Here is a 14558-nt window from a genome sequence, read left to right on the forward strand (position 1 = left end):
GGGCAGTGAAACTATCTTAAATCTTTTTTGAAACATATGAGATTTCCTTCTAAATAATCTAGTATGGATACAAATAAAATGAGGTTGGCCATCAGCTGACTGCCTTTGAAGCTGGGTTTGCTGAAGTCAGGTGATGAGTACACAAGGGATTATTATTCTGTTCTCTACTTTTGTTTATTGTAAATTTTCAATGATTAAAGATTTAAAAACTTACTACCTCAGAGGCTTTCCCTGACCACCTTAAGGTAGATTACCTCTCCCCATGATTTTCTAGCACAGCAACCTATTGTCGCCATAGCACTTACCACAATGGTATTTTAGATATTTGCTAATAGATTTTTCTCCACTAGAATTTACTTTCAATGAGATTAAAAACTCTTTGCCTTGTTCACCGCTGAACTCTAGGGCTGGGGCAGGCACACAAAGATGCTTAATAAATCTCTGTTGCATGGAAGGACAGATGGATAGGTGGGCAGACCAACAGACAGAAGCAGAGGCTAGGGCAAGAATTAACAGACATAAATTTATAACAACATACTCCATACTCCCCAAAGATACCAGAAAAGGGGAAGGTTGGAAGGCAGGGAGATTCAACTACCAAACCCAGCTGATTTCAGATTTAGTTGTTCCTCCAACAACTGTATGAGAAAAATAAACTAGATTCACAATTGTTTTCAGCCATGAACCCTTTGAATGAAATCTCCTGAAACAACCCAATATGTAATATAGAAAAACATGATAGTCAAAAGCAGATTTATTGTTATAGCTTAGTTTCAAAAATAAAACAAAAGGATCATCCAGTGGTTATGAGGAATCTAGGAAAACCTGTCCCAGTAATGCCAACTTAGAGGTAAAAGGCTGACTAGGGCAGCTGAGAAGTGGGATTTTCTGCTTGGCAGGCTTCTTCTCCCTTTCCTCATCATGGTTTTCAGGTGAGGAGAATGTTCCTGGCCCTGCTGGGGGTTCCCATGGCCTTGAGCTCATAGTTGTCTTCTGAAATCTTGACCTATTGCGTTTGAGAGAGTAGAACTCCTTCATCAAGTCCTCCACTTCCCACTGCTCTTCCTTGAGCCTCCGGCAACAGTGCAGAGCAGCAGGGTCGATGGGGTGTGCTTCTGTGTTGAAGATGTAGCCCCCAGCCCCTAGGATGCACTCCCCATAGGGAGTGATCACTGCATCGAAGGTGGAGCCATTGTTATGAATGAAGTTGTTCGGGTCAAACAGAAGGTAGAGGTATTTCACAGTCTCAGCCAGGAAGAAAGACTCCATGCGATTGTCGAGCTTGTGGTCTCGCAAATCTTTGATCTGCCATGAGGGAGAAGGAAGCAAGTCAGAAGAGCAGCCCAAGGCTACAGAAAGGGTCAGGAGACCTCTGTTAGAAATTCCTGGACTGCCACCAAGCAGCTGAGGGCCTTCGGGCAAATTATGATCACAACTTCCAACTGGGTTTCCTACTTTCATTTTTTCTCTAAGGTATATTTCTATCGTTAAATCTTACCTGTCACTCCTCCTCTGAAAACCTTCTGTTGACACCCATTTCATGTAGACTACAAACAGAAGTCCTTCCCAGGTCCTTTGTGATCTGGCTCCTGCTCCTTCCCTGACTTCTCTCTTACTGTTTTCCAGCCACAAGGCTTTTCTGTTCCATGAGCCAGCAAGCACACTTCCACCCCAGGATCTTTGCACTTGCCATTCTTTTAGCCTAGAGCACTCTTCCTTCAGACATCCTCATAGTTTGCTCCCTTACTTCCTTCAGGTCTCTGCTCAAATGCTGCCTCATCAAAAAGGTCTTCACTGACCTCCCTACCCGAAATGACAATTCATATTCCATTTATCCTACCTTTTTGTGACTATAAACGTAGATCTAATCAACTCCTGTAATGACATTGCAAAAATGCAGCATCATTTACTTAGCTAATCCTCTCTTGATGGGCATTAAGGTGGCCACCAAGTTTCTGCTATTGTAAACCACTAATTAAGAGTCTTAAGAAAAATTCACATTGAGTTTATCATCATGGATAATAAGTTTACTTGCTACAAACAATTTAATTCAGCCTTTCAGAACTGGCAGTACATTTAAAAAGGAAACTAATTCTCAGTGGATGTCTATTTTACACCAAAAAACTGTGACTAAAACACACAGACTTTATGTACCAAGAATTATTATTCTCTTGCCCCGTTTGATGAAGGCCAAGGATTCAGATGTCTGTTCCCATCATTCACCCTGGAAGACCTCCAAAGGGCTTTATTTCCATGGAAATAAGTAGAGCATTCCTAAGAAGCCCCAATGGGCTTGTCCACTTTGGCTTTTCACACAATATAACATATTAGAAACTAAAACTTATCATTGCTTTATTTTCTCCTACACATATAGGTCTTTTCTTTAAACATATGTACCTATGTTCTACTTATAGAACATTATAAAATTTTGAAAACAGTTTCGTTGTTATTGTTTGTTTTCAATTCCACACCCCAAACAAACAAACAAAAAACCTCTGTAGGCTTTTTGGTGCATTTTCTTCTAGATTATTTTCTTACCCATCTGGTTTTTAAATGACTGTTTATTTACATCTTGCCTGCTTGGGCCCTCTAAGGACATGACATGGCTCTCACTCTTGACCCTTTCAATCCATTCTCCACAGAGCAGCCACAGTGATCTTTCTAAAATAAAATCAGATTATGTCGCTGCTGCGCCATAAATCCTACCAGAACTTCTCATTCTAAGCAGAACAAAACCCAAAGTCTTTCCCACGGCATACACAAAGCCCTACGCGATCCAGTCCCCGCCTACTTCTGGGATTTTATCTCCTTCCTCTTTCCTCTTCATTCCACTCCAGCCACACTGGACTTTTCTCTGTCTCCCAGATATACGTTCATTGTTTTTCCTACTAAAACGTCAGCTCAGGGCTTAGTTTTTCTTCACAGCTATAACTCTCAGCCTAGCACAGTACCTGACCTGTGAAAGACATTCAATAAATATCTGTGAGATTGGTAGGGCTGTTTTATTGAGGATCCCCAGGTTTGAACTTATAGTCAAAATATGTATTCAAAAGGCAGAGGTCTGTGGGCCTCTACTTCCCTTCTAGAATCTGTTTTACAGGCCTTTTCACAAAACTCACCCTTGCAATGTAGCCTATTCTGATAGCTAAAGAATCTCTGACGTAGGGAGAACACCAAGGGCATGGAGTTAAGACCCCAGGAACCAACCCTAGTTCCACCTCTACTAGTTATGGGACCTTTAACAAGTTCTTGGCTTCTGTTCCTTGGTCTCTCCATCTATAATATAAAGGCATTACATATCTCTCTAAGGTCCCTTCCAGTGCTAATATTCCAGAGCTTCCAATGCTCCACCATTAAAGAAGCTCTTTAGTAGTAGAAGGAAACATTTTCCAATTCTTAGGCCCATGGAAACACTTACTGTTGCAAATCCACACTCCACCTTGCTGATTTTTTCAATGGATTCCACAGCATCTCTTCCGAGTTCTAAGAGGGTGGGGTCCCCCGTAGCACGGTAGAGGTACATGGCACTCTCAATGAGTTCTGCAAAGTCCAAAGCAGACCCTTCTCACTGATCAAGGCAGGCTCGGGCCCGCTTGGGGCAGTGAGATACCTCTCCCCTCCCTACCTTGTCTACAGGGTCCCCAGTAGGAGGAACATGGGATAACTCACTCGATGCTGAGTTTTCAGAGCCAATAGACCCAAAGCCTGAAGCTTAAACAAGACCAGCATTAAAACAGACTCCCAACCCAAGGGAGAAGCAGGCAACTAGGCTCTGGGATAGGGGAGGTGGCAGAGGCTGCTGCCTCTCTCTCAATATCTGTTCTCTCCTTTCTTAGTAATAGAATTCGTAACTTTCACCAAGCACATGGCTGCTAAGACTAACAACCATTCCCAGCAGCCAGGTGTGGGATTAGGGTTCCTGACACCATAGAGAGCCACATAAGGCCAGAACATGAGAAATAAATTTCTATCTTAATCAAGTTATTACATTTTTTCTGTCACTCACAGCCCAACCTAATCCTAAAACTTAAAAAGAAGCATATGAACCTGTCATTATAAGGCCCTCTCTGACATGGGATAGAACATAATGTGAAGGCTAATATATTCAAGAGCCAACCTTCAATCTAACGAAGATGTAGCCAACAGTTCACTGTGCCCAGAACAAGGCAACAGTCCTGCCCTATTCTACACCACTGGACTCTGATGTTCAGACATAGGCCCCATTAAAAAGGAATATTAGCCAATAGGAGTTGGTCTCCAGATGATAATATTTATTCTGGAGGAAAAAACAGAAACTCTGTTGATTGCTTTCAAATATCTGAACAGCTATTATGGGAGGGAAAGATTTGACTCTTAGGGTGGCCCCAGTGGGTAGAAGCTACAACTCGATAGACTTCTACTTCCTCGCCTGTCTTTTCTCAGAAAGAAAATTCCTCTCCCTTCCCTATGCCAACTTTTCCTCATGATCATTCCTTCCCTGTTTTCTCCTGGGATTTGATCAGCACTTTTCTCTCTTTCGATTTATTATCAAAAACTCTAATTTTAATTTCTTATCTCTGCTTATCCCCCCAATTTTTTCCTACTTCTCCCTCCCTTTAACCCAAAGACCTCTAGACAATTGCTAATATAACTGCTCATATTCTAAGACACAGACTGGGACATGTTCACTGGTAGGTGAACACACTGTGTGTGTTCAAAGAAAGAAGATAGTGCTGTTCTGGGAAGCCTCCCTTCTGCCTCTAGCAGCTGCTGGGATCAGTGCATCAAGAGCCAGCCATTTGTTTTCTCTTCCTCCTCACACATGAGCTTACATATGCTAGTAATTGTTTGAATTTCCTGACTATTTGGCCAACTCTCTAGAAGAAGGTGACAGCCCAAGGTTTAGATCTGAACTTGGCGGGAAAGTAATGGCCCTCAGAGGCCTTTAGGCTAGGCTCTGTGCATCAACACTGCTGATGAGACATGTGTGCCAGACTGTAAAGCACTGGCCAATCTAATTATAGATTAGAGAGTAGTACCTTACCTTCCATTTGCTATTTTGGGGTAGGAAGGATGACTAGACTAGGCATTCTTGGATTCCTGGATGTGGTGCCTTACTTTCCACTGATGCTTCCTGTCAGCCTATCCTGCAAATGCAACAAGTTGCCTCTATAACTAGTGAGCTCCCTGTCACTGGTGGCAACCACACAAAGACTAGATTACTAGTTGACAGGGCACTTATAGGAGATTTCGATTAGAAGATCTCTCAGGTTCCCTCTAACTCTGAGAAGGCACAAGTCTAAGTCACATTTAGTTCCAAATTCTGTCTTCATTTATCTATTGGTAATATAGGAAATGATACCTTCTGAAAGTTTTCTCATAAAAAAAAAAAAGCCATAAGAATAAATACATGAGAAATGCCAAGAACGGCAGCCTCTAAGGAGTCGAAAGTGACTAATTTGTTCTTTCCAGTGGCTATTTTACTCCCTCGTCTGTCCCTTCTCCACAACTTTTACAACAATCGCTTGCATTGGAGGAAATAAATGGGGCAGAGGAAGGCAGAATGAGCAGAAGCCACTAGAAGGCCGGTCCCACAGCTCAAAGGCATTCAGGTGGGAAGGTGGGACAGGTCTAAGACAATGGTAACATAACCTGCTCTGGGGTGGGGGATGACTGTGTGTGCTGACTAAGCTTCCTTCCTCTGTCCCCCTTTTCCTTCCCCTCCTCACAACATTTAACCTTCCTGCAGTGAATCAGAGGATCAGAGCTGGAAAGAAACTTAAGACTTTTATCTAGTGTGTAGTCCCTTTCTTCTCTGTGTCTTGATTTCTGAGCTGCAAATGAGGTGGATGAGCCCAGATGATTCATTCCTAAAGTCCATTCCAAAGTTCTAACACTCCATAATGTAGGAATGTAATTTATCTGACCCATTGACTTAGGAAGTTTGCCCACATTTTTGGAATCCTGATGGCAGGAACTTAAAAGGAGCCAACCTGGCTTTTTCCATCTCACTCACTTGCTCAAGTTTGAAGGAACATTTAGTTAGGAGACCTGGGTTCCATCCTACCTCCTACACTCACAGCCTTGGGCAAGCTATTTCAACCCACCAGGTCTCATATGAAAAATATGGGGATACATAATTCCTAGCAGGAAAACCATCTAGAACCACTGGAAGAATCAGACAGAAAAAAATATTAACTTGTAAGGCATGGAAACTCATAAAGACATGAGGGTTTGGGGTCTGGAGAACCAAGCCTGATGGCCAGAGATGCTGCTTACCCGGCCGAAGTGGGTAGCCCTCTCGCTTCTCCACTGTGTATCCCTGAGGAATATTGTAGAATTCTGGGAGCCCTCCAAACTGCTTCCAAACAGTGTAGTAGTTAAGGAAGGTCCTCATGGCATTATCGATGTCGCCAATGAGACTCTGTGAGAGAAGTGGTTGTCAGGCAGGCAGCCACCAGGCATAAAAACCCACATACAACATCAAGAAAAAGAAAAAAATAGTCCAAAAGGCCTGCAATCAAATCCTGAGTTGGCCATTTACTCACTGAGGCCTTGAACCAGATACTTAACTTCTCTGAGCCTCACCTATAAGATACAAAATATATCTTACATATTGTTGTGAAGGACAGAGGTTGTATACAAAGCCCCTGGCTGCCAATACATGCTCAGTCAATGCTGGTTACTAACAATTTTTAAATAGGTAAGTCAGCCATCTGCTTTAAAGTTCTAAGAATAGGAAAAAAGGTTGATTATACTAAGTCTTACTCCCACCGTACATCCCAGCAGGTAACCATTTTGTATTAGTTTGTAAACATAAACAAATACATGAGGATATTATTTCCCCCACATTAAATATAGCTTATTAAATATACTGTTCTGCAGGTCTCTTTATTCATTTAACAATATATCTTAATTTTCCTATGTAAGTACATAAAGAGCTCCTGCCTCCCTGCATAGTATTCCATTGCTTCAATCATAATTTAATTAGTTCCTTATGAAGACAGTTGGCTTGTTTCTAGTCATTTGCTATTTGCTATATCAATGCTGCAATAAATAACCCTGTACATATGTCACCTCAAATATATGCAAAATGTATCTATAAGATAAAGTTCCAGAATTAGGATTGTTCAATCAGAGGATATATGCATTTGTAATTTTACTAGCTGTTGCCAAGTAGCTACTAATATTAACTCACAGGGAAACAGCTAACCTTCTTGACATCGCCATTGGATATCTCAAGGATAGAACAAACTTGACATTTCCCAAACAAAATTTCTGGTTCCCTCACTTTTCCACAAAGTTGACTTTCTTCTTGGTAAATGGCACCACCATCTCCAGCCAGAAGCCTTAACTCCTCCTTTATCTCCACCTCCACATCCATTCCATTAGCATTCCATCTTCAAAACATCAATATTTTTCTCTCTGTATCTCCAGAGCCAACACCTGGTCTGGTCACCATTATCTCACACTGGGATGACATCAAAGGCCTCCCTGCTCATCCCACCACTCGTCCCCTTACCCTTTTCAGCCTACCCTCCCCAAGGCAGCCCAACCGCAGGGCTTCCCTCAGGATCAGCATAAAGTCAAGACAGTTTACCGTGGCCCTCAAGGCCTGGTACAATCTGGTCACTGCTGACCTTCCATCAACTGATCTTTCCCTTCCCTGGATTGTGGCCATACTGTGTTTCTCTGTTTCTGATGAACGCCCAACTCTTTACTGCCTCAGAACCTTCACACACTGTATTTCCTCTGCCCAGAACATTATCCTTCATTCCCAATTCCTCAAGTATCAGCTTTAATGTCACATCTGATAGGTCTTCTTGTCTAAAGTAGGTCCCCATCCAATATTCTCTATTTTAGCCCCTTATTTGTTTCCTTCATTGCAACTTATTATTTTATGTATTTATCTGTTTAAGTTTTTCTTTGTGTCTTGCCCTCTATAAACTTCAGCAGGGCCTGAAACACAGAAAGCATTCAAATATTCGTTGAGTAAATGAACAAATTTAATATCTCTAAGCTTCTTTTCATCTATGAAACAACACTTACCTCATTATGATTCTGTGTAAAGTCCCTGGCACGCAAATCATTCTTTCATAAATATTTGTCACAAACTACTTAAAAATAAGAATGCCCCAAAGTCTCATTAAGAAATACATTACTAATAAAATTGCTTTTAGATTTTATAATTATTTATCAAAAATTATAAGATATTAATGTTGTGTTAATCATTTACATTTAATAATAACTAAATCCAGAAGAAAACAAATTGAATACTCAGAGCCCATGGTCACAGAAAATTTTTATATATTTTTAATTTCTATGTACCATATTCGAATTTTGTTTCAGAGACATGATAGGGTATCAATAAATATTTTTCAGCATATAAAATATAATAATAGGGATAAAATTCTGTTGAGAGAGTAGAATGGAAATATGAGTTCAAGGAGAAAAAGAAATGGTATGCAAACACGTAAATATGCAAGGGGTGCTACAGTTTTTCAAAATTCTTCTAGGGGTCATTCAAGCATAAAATTTGAAGATCTTGAAGACTTGGACCAAGACTTAATATTATCAACAAGTTCTCTCTGAGCCTGTTTCCCCATCTGTAAAATAAGAGGGTTGGCTGAAAGTACATAATGGGAGACTAGCTAAATAAATCATAGTGTTTCTATTTAATGGAATATATGTAGCTGTTAAAAGACTGATCTATGTGTATCAATAAAGAATGATCTCTAAGATATAGTCAGTGAAAAAGATTATATATAATATGTTCCTATAAATGTAAAGAAAAAAGAGGGATATTAATATACATATATTTATGTATATGGATTTCTGGAAAGATATAAAAAAACTGATAATAGGGGCTGGATTGGGGAGAGGGTCTGAGGGTGGGGGCACAAGACTTACTTTTCCCAGTATTCCCTTTTGTGCTTTTTAAGTGTACCATCTATGTGTTATTACCTTTTCTTAAAACTAAAAAATAAAACTCGTTTATAAAAGTATTTTGGAACACCTACGGGGTAGATTAGATGGGCTCTAAGATCCTTTCCAGTTGCAACTCTATCAGATTGTGTAACGGAAAAAGATAATGATGGCAGACAGAGCAGCCCCAGCCGCTTTCACATCCTTTCTCAGGCCTGCTGTCAAGAAGGAGAGCTGACAGAAATGTCCAGTGGAGAAATAGCTGTTGCCAATGGTTGTTACTGCCCAGCCTAGAAAGACACTCTCTGCTTTATATTTACAACATTCCATAGCAAACTGGAAGCCCGGTTCCTAACATCTTAAAGCTCCCCTTGGAAAATGCAGTGAGGCAGAACCTTAAATCTAATTTACTCTAAGTCCTTCTTCTCTTCCCAAACCATTGTCCAAAACAAGTATTCAAGCAACTAAGCTTATTTGACTTATACATCAGAATGAGCTTGCTTTGCCAGTTCCAAGGAAAATCACCACCCTAATTGTTCCTACCTGAAGACCAGGCCAGTAGGCCTCTAAGGACTGGAATACCGGCATGGACACAGTCCCCTTGTACATCTGCACCCACAGGTACCAGTCATCGAAGCGGGTATAATTTCGAATGGCTTTGTTATATTCTGTAATGGAGATGGGATAATGGACACATCAGTAATTAGGGAGAGAAAAGGCAGGCCCTGGCAACAGAAGCACAGACTTAAAACTTTTGAAAGATTATATGAAGGCCTAGCTTCAAAGCAGACTAGTATGCAACAAGGCATAGAGGAAAGAGCATGGGTTCTGGAATCAAACTTCTAGGCTCAAATTCTGGCTCCAGCTTTATCACTTGCTAGCTATGACCTTGAGCAAGTTTTTCCCTCTTAAGCCTCAATCTTATTATCCGTAAAGTGGGGAGATTAATGTTATATACCTCATAGGATTGTTTAGTCATTTATTCACTCAACATTATTCACTTGAGCACCTACTAGGTACCAGGAACCCAGGTAGCAAACAAGACAAAGAAGGCTCCCAGCCCTCAGGGAGCTTGAACTTATACCTCCCCCTAGAACGTAAATCCATAAGGACAAGGTCTTTGTTTTGTTTATTGCAGAATCTCTAATACTAAGATAGTACATAATAAATATGCACAATAAATGTTAACTGAATGAAGTACCAAATACTCATGCAAATAAATAAGACAATCTCAATTAGTGTTGTAAGCATCAAATAAAATAGTCCATGTCCAGTGCTTTGCAGAGCGCTTGACACATCAATAATTAATAACAATTATTAGGTGTCTAGCAATTCCTTGACATCATTATTACTAGTGTCTAAGGGATTGGAGGGTAAAATGTTTTTATTCAACAGGCATTATTAATCTACAGCCTACTTCATGCAAAGCATTTGAGAAATGCAAAGACGAATAAGGTATGGATGCTGTGCTTAGCTGGTAGAGCTTTTAACTGTGGATGACAGCTGACTGCAAGAGAGAAGCTGAACACCCTAAATTCTCAGGCAGGATTAAGCTACTTCCTGGGCAAGGTGACATTTAGCTGGGCCTTGAAAGGTAAATAGAATTTGGGCACATGAAGACAGGAGAAAAGGTATTCCAGGTAAAAGAAACACATATGCAATGGCCAGGAAATAAGAAATCCAAGGCCACATACAAAGAACAGAGTATGGTTCAATTGGCTCTTGCAAGAAGGCAACAAGAAGTGTGGTGAGCAGCAAGTGGACAGGGTGGCTTTGAATGCGAATTCAGGTATTCAGAACTGATTCTCTAGACACTTGGGAGCAACTGAAAGTTTATAAATAAACTATATGTCAACAGGAAAGCCCCCTTACCCTTCCCTTTTTACCTAGGAACATGGCCATGAGTTTCTTATCCTGAAGCAGGATGGCTCCTTTTACCAGGTACTCAAAGTAGGAGTCCACACCAGCCCCGATGCCCGCGTCCTGGGCCACCCACTTGCCAGTGAGCACGTCAATGTGGTTGCCGACCTGAGAGAGAGACAGGTGGTCCTGAGAGGGCCCGAGACGAAACAAGGATCTCTCCACACCCCGGACCACCTGGTGAGATGCAAGGCAGGCATCCCAGGGCTTCCTGGGAGACATGCAGGATATCGGAGTACAGGGTTGCGGGGCAAGGCTGGATCATGGCCAGCTCTTCTCCATATCTATATAGTGGAGAAATGTCATGTACATTTATGAGGACTTTATACACTGGGCAAAAAATAAAAAGAACCATGATTTGGAGGGTTTATGCCCTGTTTAGAGGAGCAGGCCCCAACATTTTGGCACCAGGGACCAGTGCTCCTATACGAATCTAATGCCTGATGAACTGAGGTGGAGCTGAGGTGGTGATGCTGGTGCTGGGGAATGGCTGTAAATACAGATGAAGCGTCACTCGCTCACCCGCCACTCAACTCCTGCTGTGCAGCCCAGTTCCTAACAGGCCCCAGACCGGTACCACGGCCTGGGGATTGGGAACCCCTGGTCTAGAGTGAGTCTGAGCTGGGAGATGAGAACTTGCTGTTCCCACAATCTGTCTCAGACTTCTCAGAACTCTGCATATGATTCTAGTACCTAAAGACACAAAGACATACTTTATAGATTTCCATAAATCAATCCAGGAAGGACATCCAAGAAGCTGATGGAGTGGTTGCTTGTAAGGAGAGGAACTGGGTAGCTGGGAACAGATGTCACAGGAGACTTTTTATATCCTTTGACTTGTGAAACGTGACTTTTAAAATCATTTAAAAATAAATTTTAAAACATTTAAATAAAGAAATATGTTGTCCATATAACTTAGACCCTGATGGAAGCTGATAACTTAGTCTGGTACCCAATCAAAGAAAACAGATAACTGTTTTGTGTTAGTTTGGGTTCCTCCAGAAACAGACCCTCAGCAACGAAGACTGAAAGCAGTTGATTTGGAAGGTGAGTCCCTGGATACACCGGTAGAGGAGGGGGAAGCGACGCAGCCCATGTTGTGCCATCAGGCAAGTGACCACTGTGGGACTGGAGCTCAATACCAAGGGACAGCTCTGTGAGTCAGTATAGAGCATGAGCATCAGCATTATGTCACCCAAGGGGTGGGGAACTGGGGTCATTATCCACAAACTCCCATTAGAACCAGTCACTGAGAACTGCTCCAGGGTAGCATTAAGTCCTGGCGCTTCTGGCTGAGGACAAGCAGAGCAGGATCCAGGCACCAGAAAAGACCCATAGGCCAAGAGACACAGATGATGGCAGTCAGGCCAGTGCACAGAAGTGGTTAAGGGCCGAGAGGATATGGTCAGAGCACCACAGAGTCCACTATGGTTCCAGTGCTGGCGAAAAAATTGCCTGTGTTGGACTTACTGAGGGAGTTACTGTAGGTCTCCAGAAGGGCACCCTCTTAAGAGATTTTCAAGGATTCCTCAAGTGAGTTTCACTTTTCAAGCTGATTTAGAATAAGACTTTGCATAAAATGTGCCTCCGCCTGAATCACTTTCAGACAACAGAGTCTTCATAAGTCATAATGACTCGGCAAAGGTGGTATTAATACATCAACATTATTACTGAGGTAACTGATGATCAGAGAGACTGAGTGACTTGCCCAGGGTCACACAGTTTCAATGTAGCAGGCCTGGGCTTGAATCCAATTCTGACTAAATCTAGTGCTATTTCCTGGACAGCTTTGGCTCAATTACTGTAAATTTCACTGGATTATCCAATTGAGGAGCTGAAACCAATTTTAGGGATCATCTGGCCCAAAGTATGTTAAATTTCCATGGTTTAATAGGTATTAGAGAAGAAAGGCAAGTCCTGGGGTCAAACAAGTTTAGGAAATGTTGAGTTAAGCAAAGCAGAATAGATTTATTTATCATAAGACTTCATAATCTTTAACCTGCTCATGTTCATTATGATGCTCTCCTTCCCCGCAAAAAAAGATACTATATGTAGTATTCTCCAAACTTAGTTGACCAGGAATCATTTTTTCATGGGATAGCCATTCAACACCTCTCAGAACTAGTATTCTAAGAAACATAGTTTTATAAACAAAAGTAGACAGTGAAAAAGAGGGCCAGACAAACTGATGATCTAAGGTCACCAAATGAGTCAGGGGCATGAAGCATATGACCCACTCCCTAGAAATCAGAAGTTCAAAGACTCAAAGCTTAACACAGCCCCTTTTCCCTGTCAGATGATCTGCTCATGCTCTCTTCCCCTCTGTGCCAAAACATGAATTGAAAGCTTGGTCTACTTTCAGTGTCCTAGACCATTCCTGATGTCACCCTGAGTTTCCTTTGCCTGGACTGCAACTTGTTGCTCAGAGCCCCAAGCCTCATAAGCAGGGGCCCAAGTGGCCAACTTGACTCAGGAAGGTTGCCGCCAACCTACCAGCCCAATATCTGACCGGCTCTCCCAGAGGCGCATCAGGGCCACTCTGGCCACGTCTTCAAACACAGGGTCACCGGTGAGGCTGCTCAGGGTGGCAAATTCCACAATGAAGGTCCCAATCCCTGCCGTACAGGTGACAGGGGTCTCTCCTGGGTTCACACCATGAAGCAGGTTCACCGTTCCATATGGCATGCCGGTGGGGGTCTGAAAGGCTGAACAATCACAAAATTATGACCCCAGACAGGAGCAGGAAGGTAGGGATGGTTGAATACAGGCCCAAAGCCTGAGGCCTTTGCCAGCACTTCCCTCTTTATCTCCTGAGTGATCTGCTAGAGACTGAACTGGAGAAGGAAGAATATCACAACTGGAGGCCCTATAATGGCCACCTAAGCCAGATGTGGTCAAACACTACTCCACACGACCCTCGGGCTCTTGCTTGTGATAAGGAGGAAAGCAGTAGGCTGTGTTCTAGGTTGTCACACTCCACACGCGCTCACTTTAGCTAGCGCAGCTCTCCTTTTACTTATTTTGCACTATGCCTTCAGCCACCAGGCAGGCAACTTAGTGTGAAGCAGGCGGGGTTTGGGCAATAGGGAGTGGTGGCGCTGTGGCATACAGAAGACCTTGCCCTGTTAGAAGCCATTCATATACTTTTAAATTTTTTATTTCAATTTGGGCTATAATCAACATACAGCACTGTATAATTTTAAGGACTACGGCATAAAGACTTGACTTACATATATTGTAAAATGATTACCACAGTAAGTTTAGTTCACATCCATCACCTCATATAGATACAAAAAAAGTTTCTTTTCTTATGATGGAACTTTTAGGATATACTCTTGCCAACTTTCAAACACATCATACAGCAATGTTAACTACTGTCATACTATTGTATATTACATCCCCAATACTAAGTTATCTTATAACTGAAAGTCTGTGTCTTTTGGCCACCTTCATCCAGTTCCCCTCATCTACCTTTTTAAACACCAGTCTGACGAAATGAAACTTATCTGCAAACCTAAATAGTCCTAGAGGAGCCAGTTTGAGATACCAATTTCAAGTAAAGAGTTTAGGGGCCAAAAAATATTTTTTTAATTAAAAAAAAGGTGGGGGACATAAATCACTAAACTGCTGATGTGGTCCAACCCTCAATTTATAGGTAGGAAAAGTCATACTTGTAAAGAAGTGACTCAAAGCTCACACAGAGAGAGCCAAACAGAGCTGGCATGGGAATGCCT

The 14558-nt window shown here is 41.9% G+C and overlaps 1 protein-coding gene across 1 annotated transcript in view; it reads right to left on the bottom strand.

Annotated features, from left to right (window-relative positions):
* Positions 1 to 735: 735 nt before the first annotated feature.
* Positions 736 to 14558, bottom strand: part of LOC102879027 (ER degradation-enhancing alpha-mannosidase-like protein 2) — a 24789-nt gene continuing 10966 nt past the window's right edge. The window contains exons 7-12 of the mRNA XM_006921745.3: positions 13318 to 13529; positions 10791 to 10932; positions 9448 to 9572; positions 6259 to 6403; positions 3419 to 3540; positions 736 to 1305 (exon numbers count right to left, since the gene is read on the bottom strand). Of these exons, the coding sequence (XP_006921807.1) occupies positions 805 to 1305; positions 3419 to 3540; positions 6259 to 6403; positions 9448 to 9572; positions 10791 to 10932; positions 13318 to 13529 (1247 nt within the window). The 3' untranslated portion in view covers positions 736 to 804. The remainder of the gene's footprint in view (positions 1306 to 3418; positions 3541 to 6258; positions 6404 to 9447; positions 9573 to 10790; positions 10933 to 13317; positions 13530 to 14558) is intronic.

The sequence above is a fragment of the Pteropus alecto genome, unplaced genomic scaffold, assembly GCF_000325575.1.
Source record: "Pteropus alecto unplaced genomic scaffold, ASM32557v1 scaffold45, whole genome shotgun sequence".
NCBI classification, from domain to species: domain Eukaryota; kingdom Metazoa; phylum Chordata; class Mammalia; order Chiroptera; family Pteropodidae; genus Pteropus; species Pteropus alecto.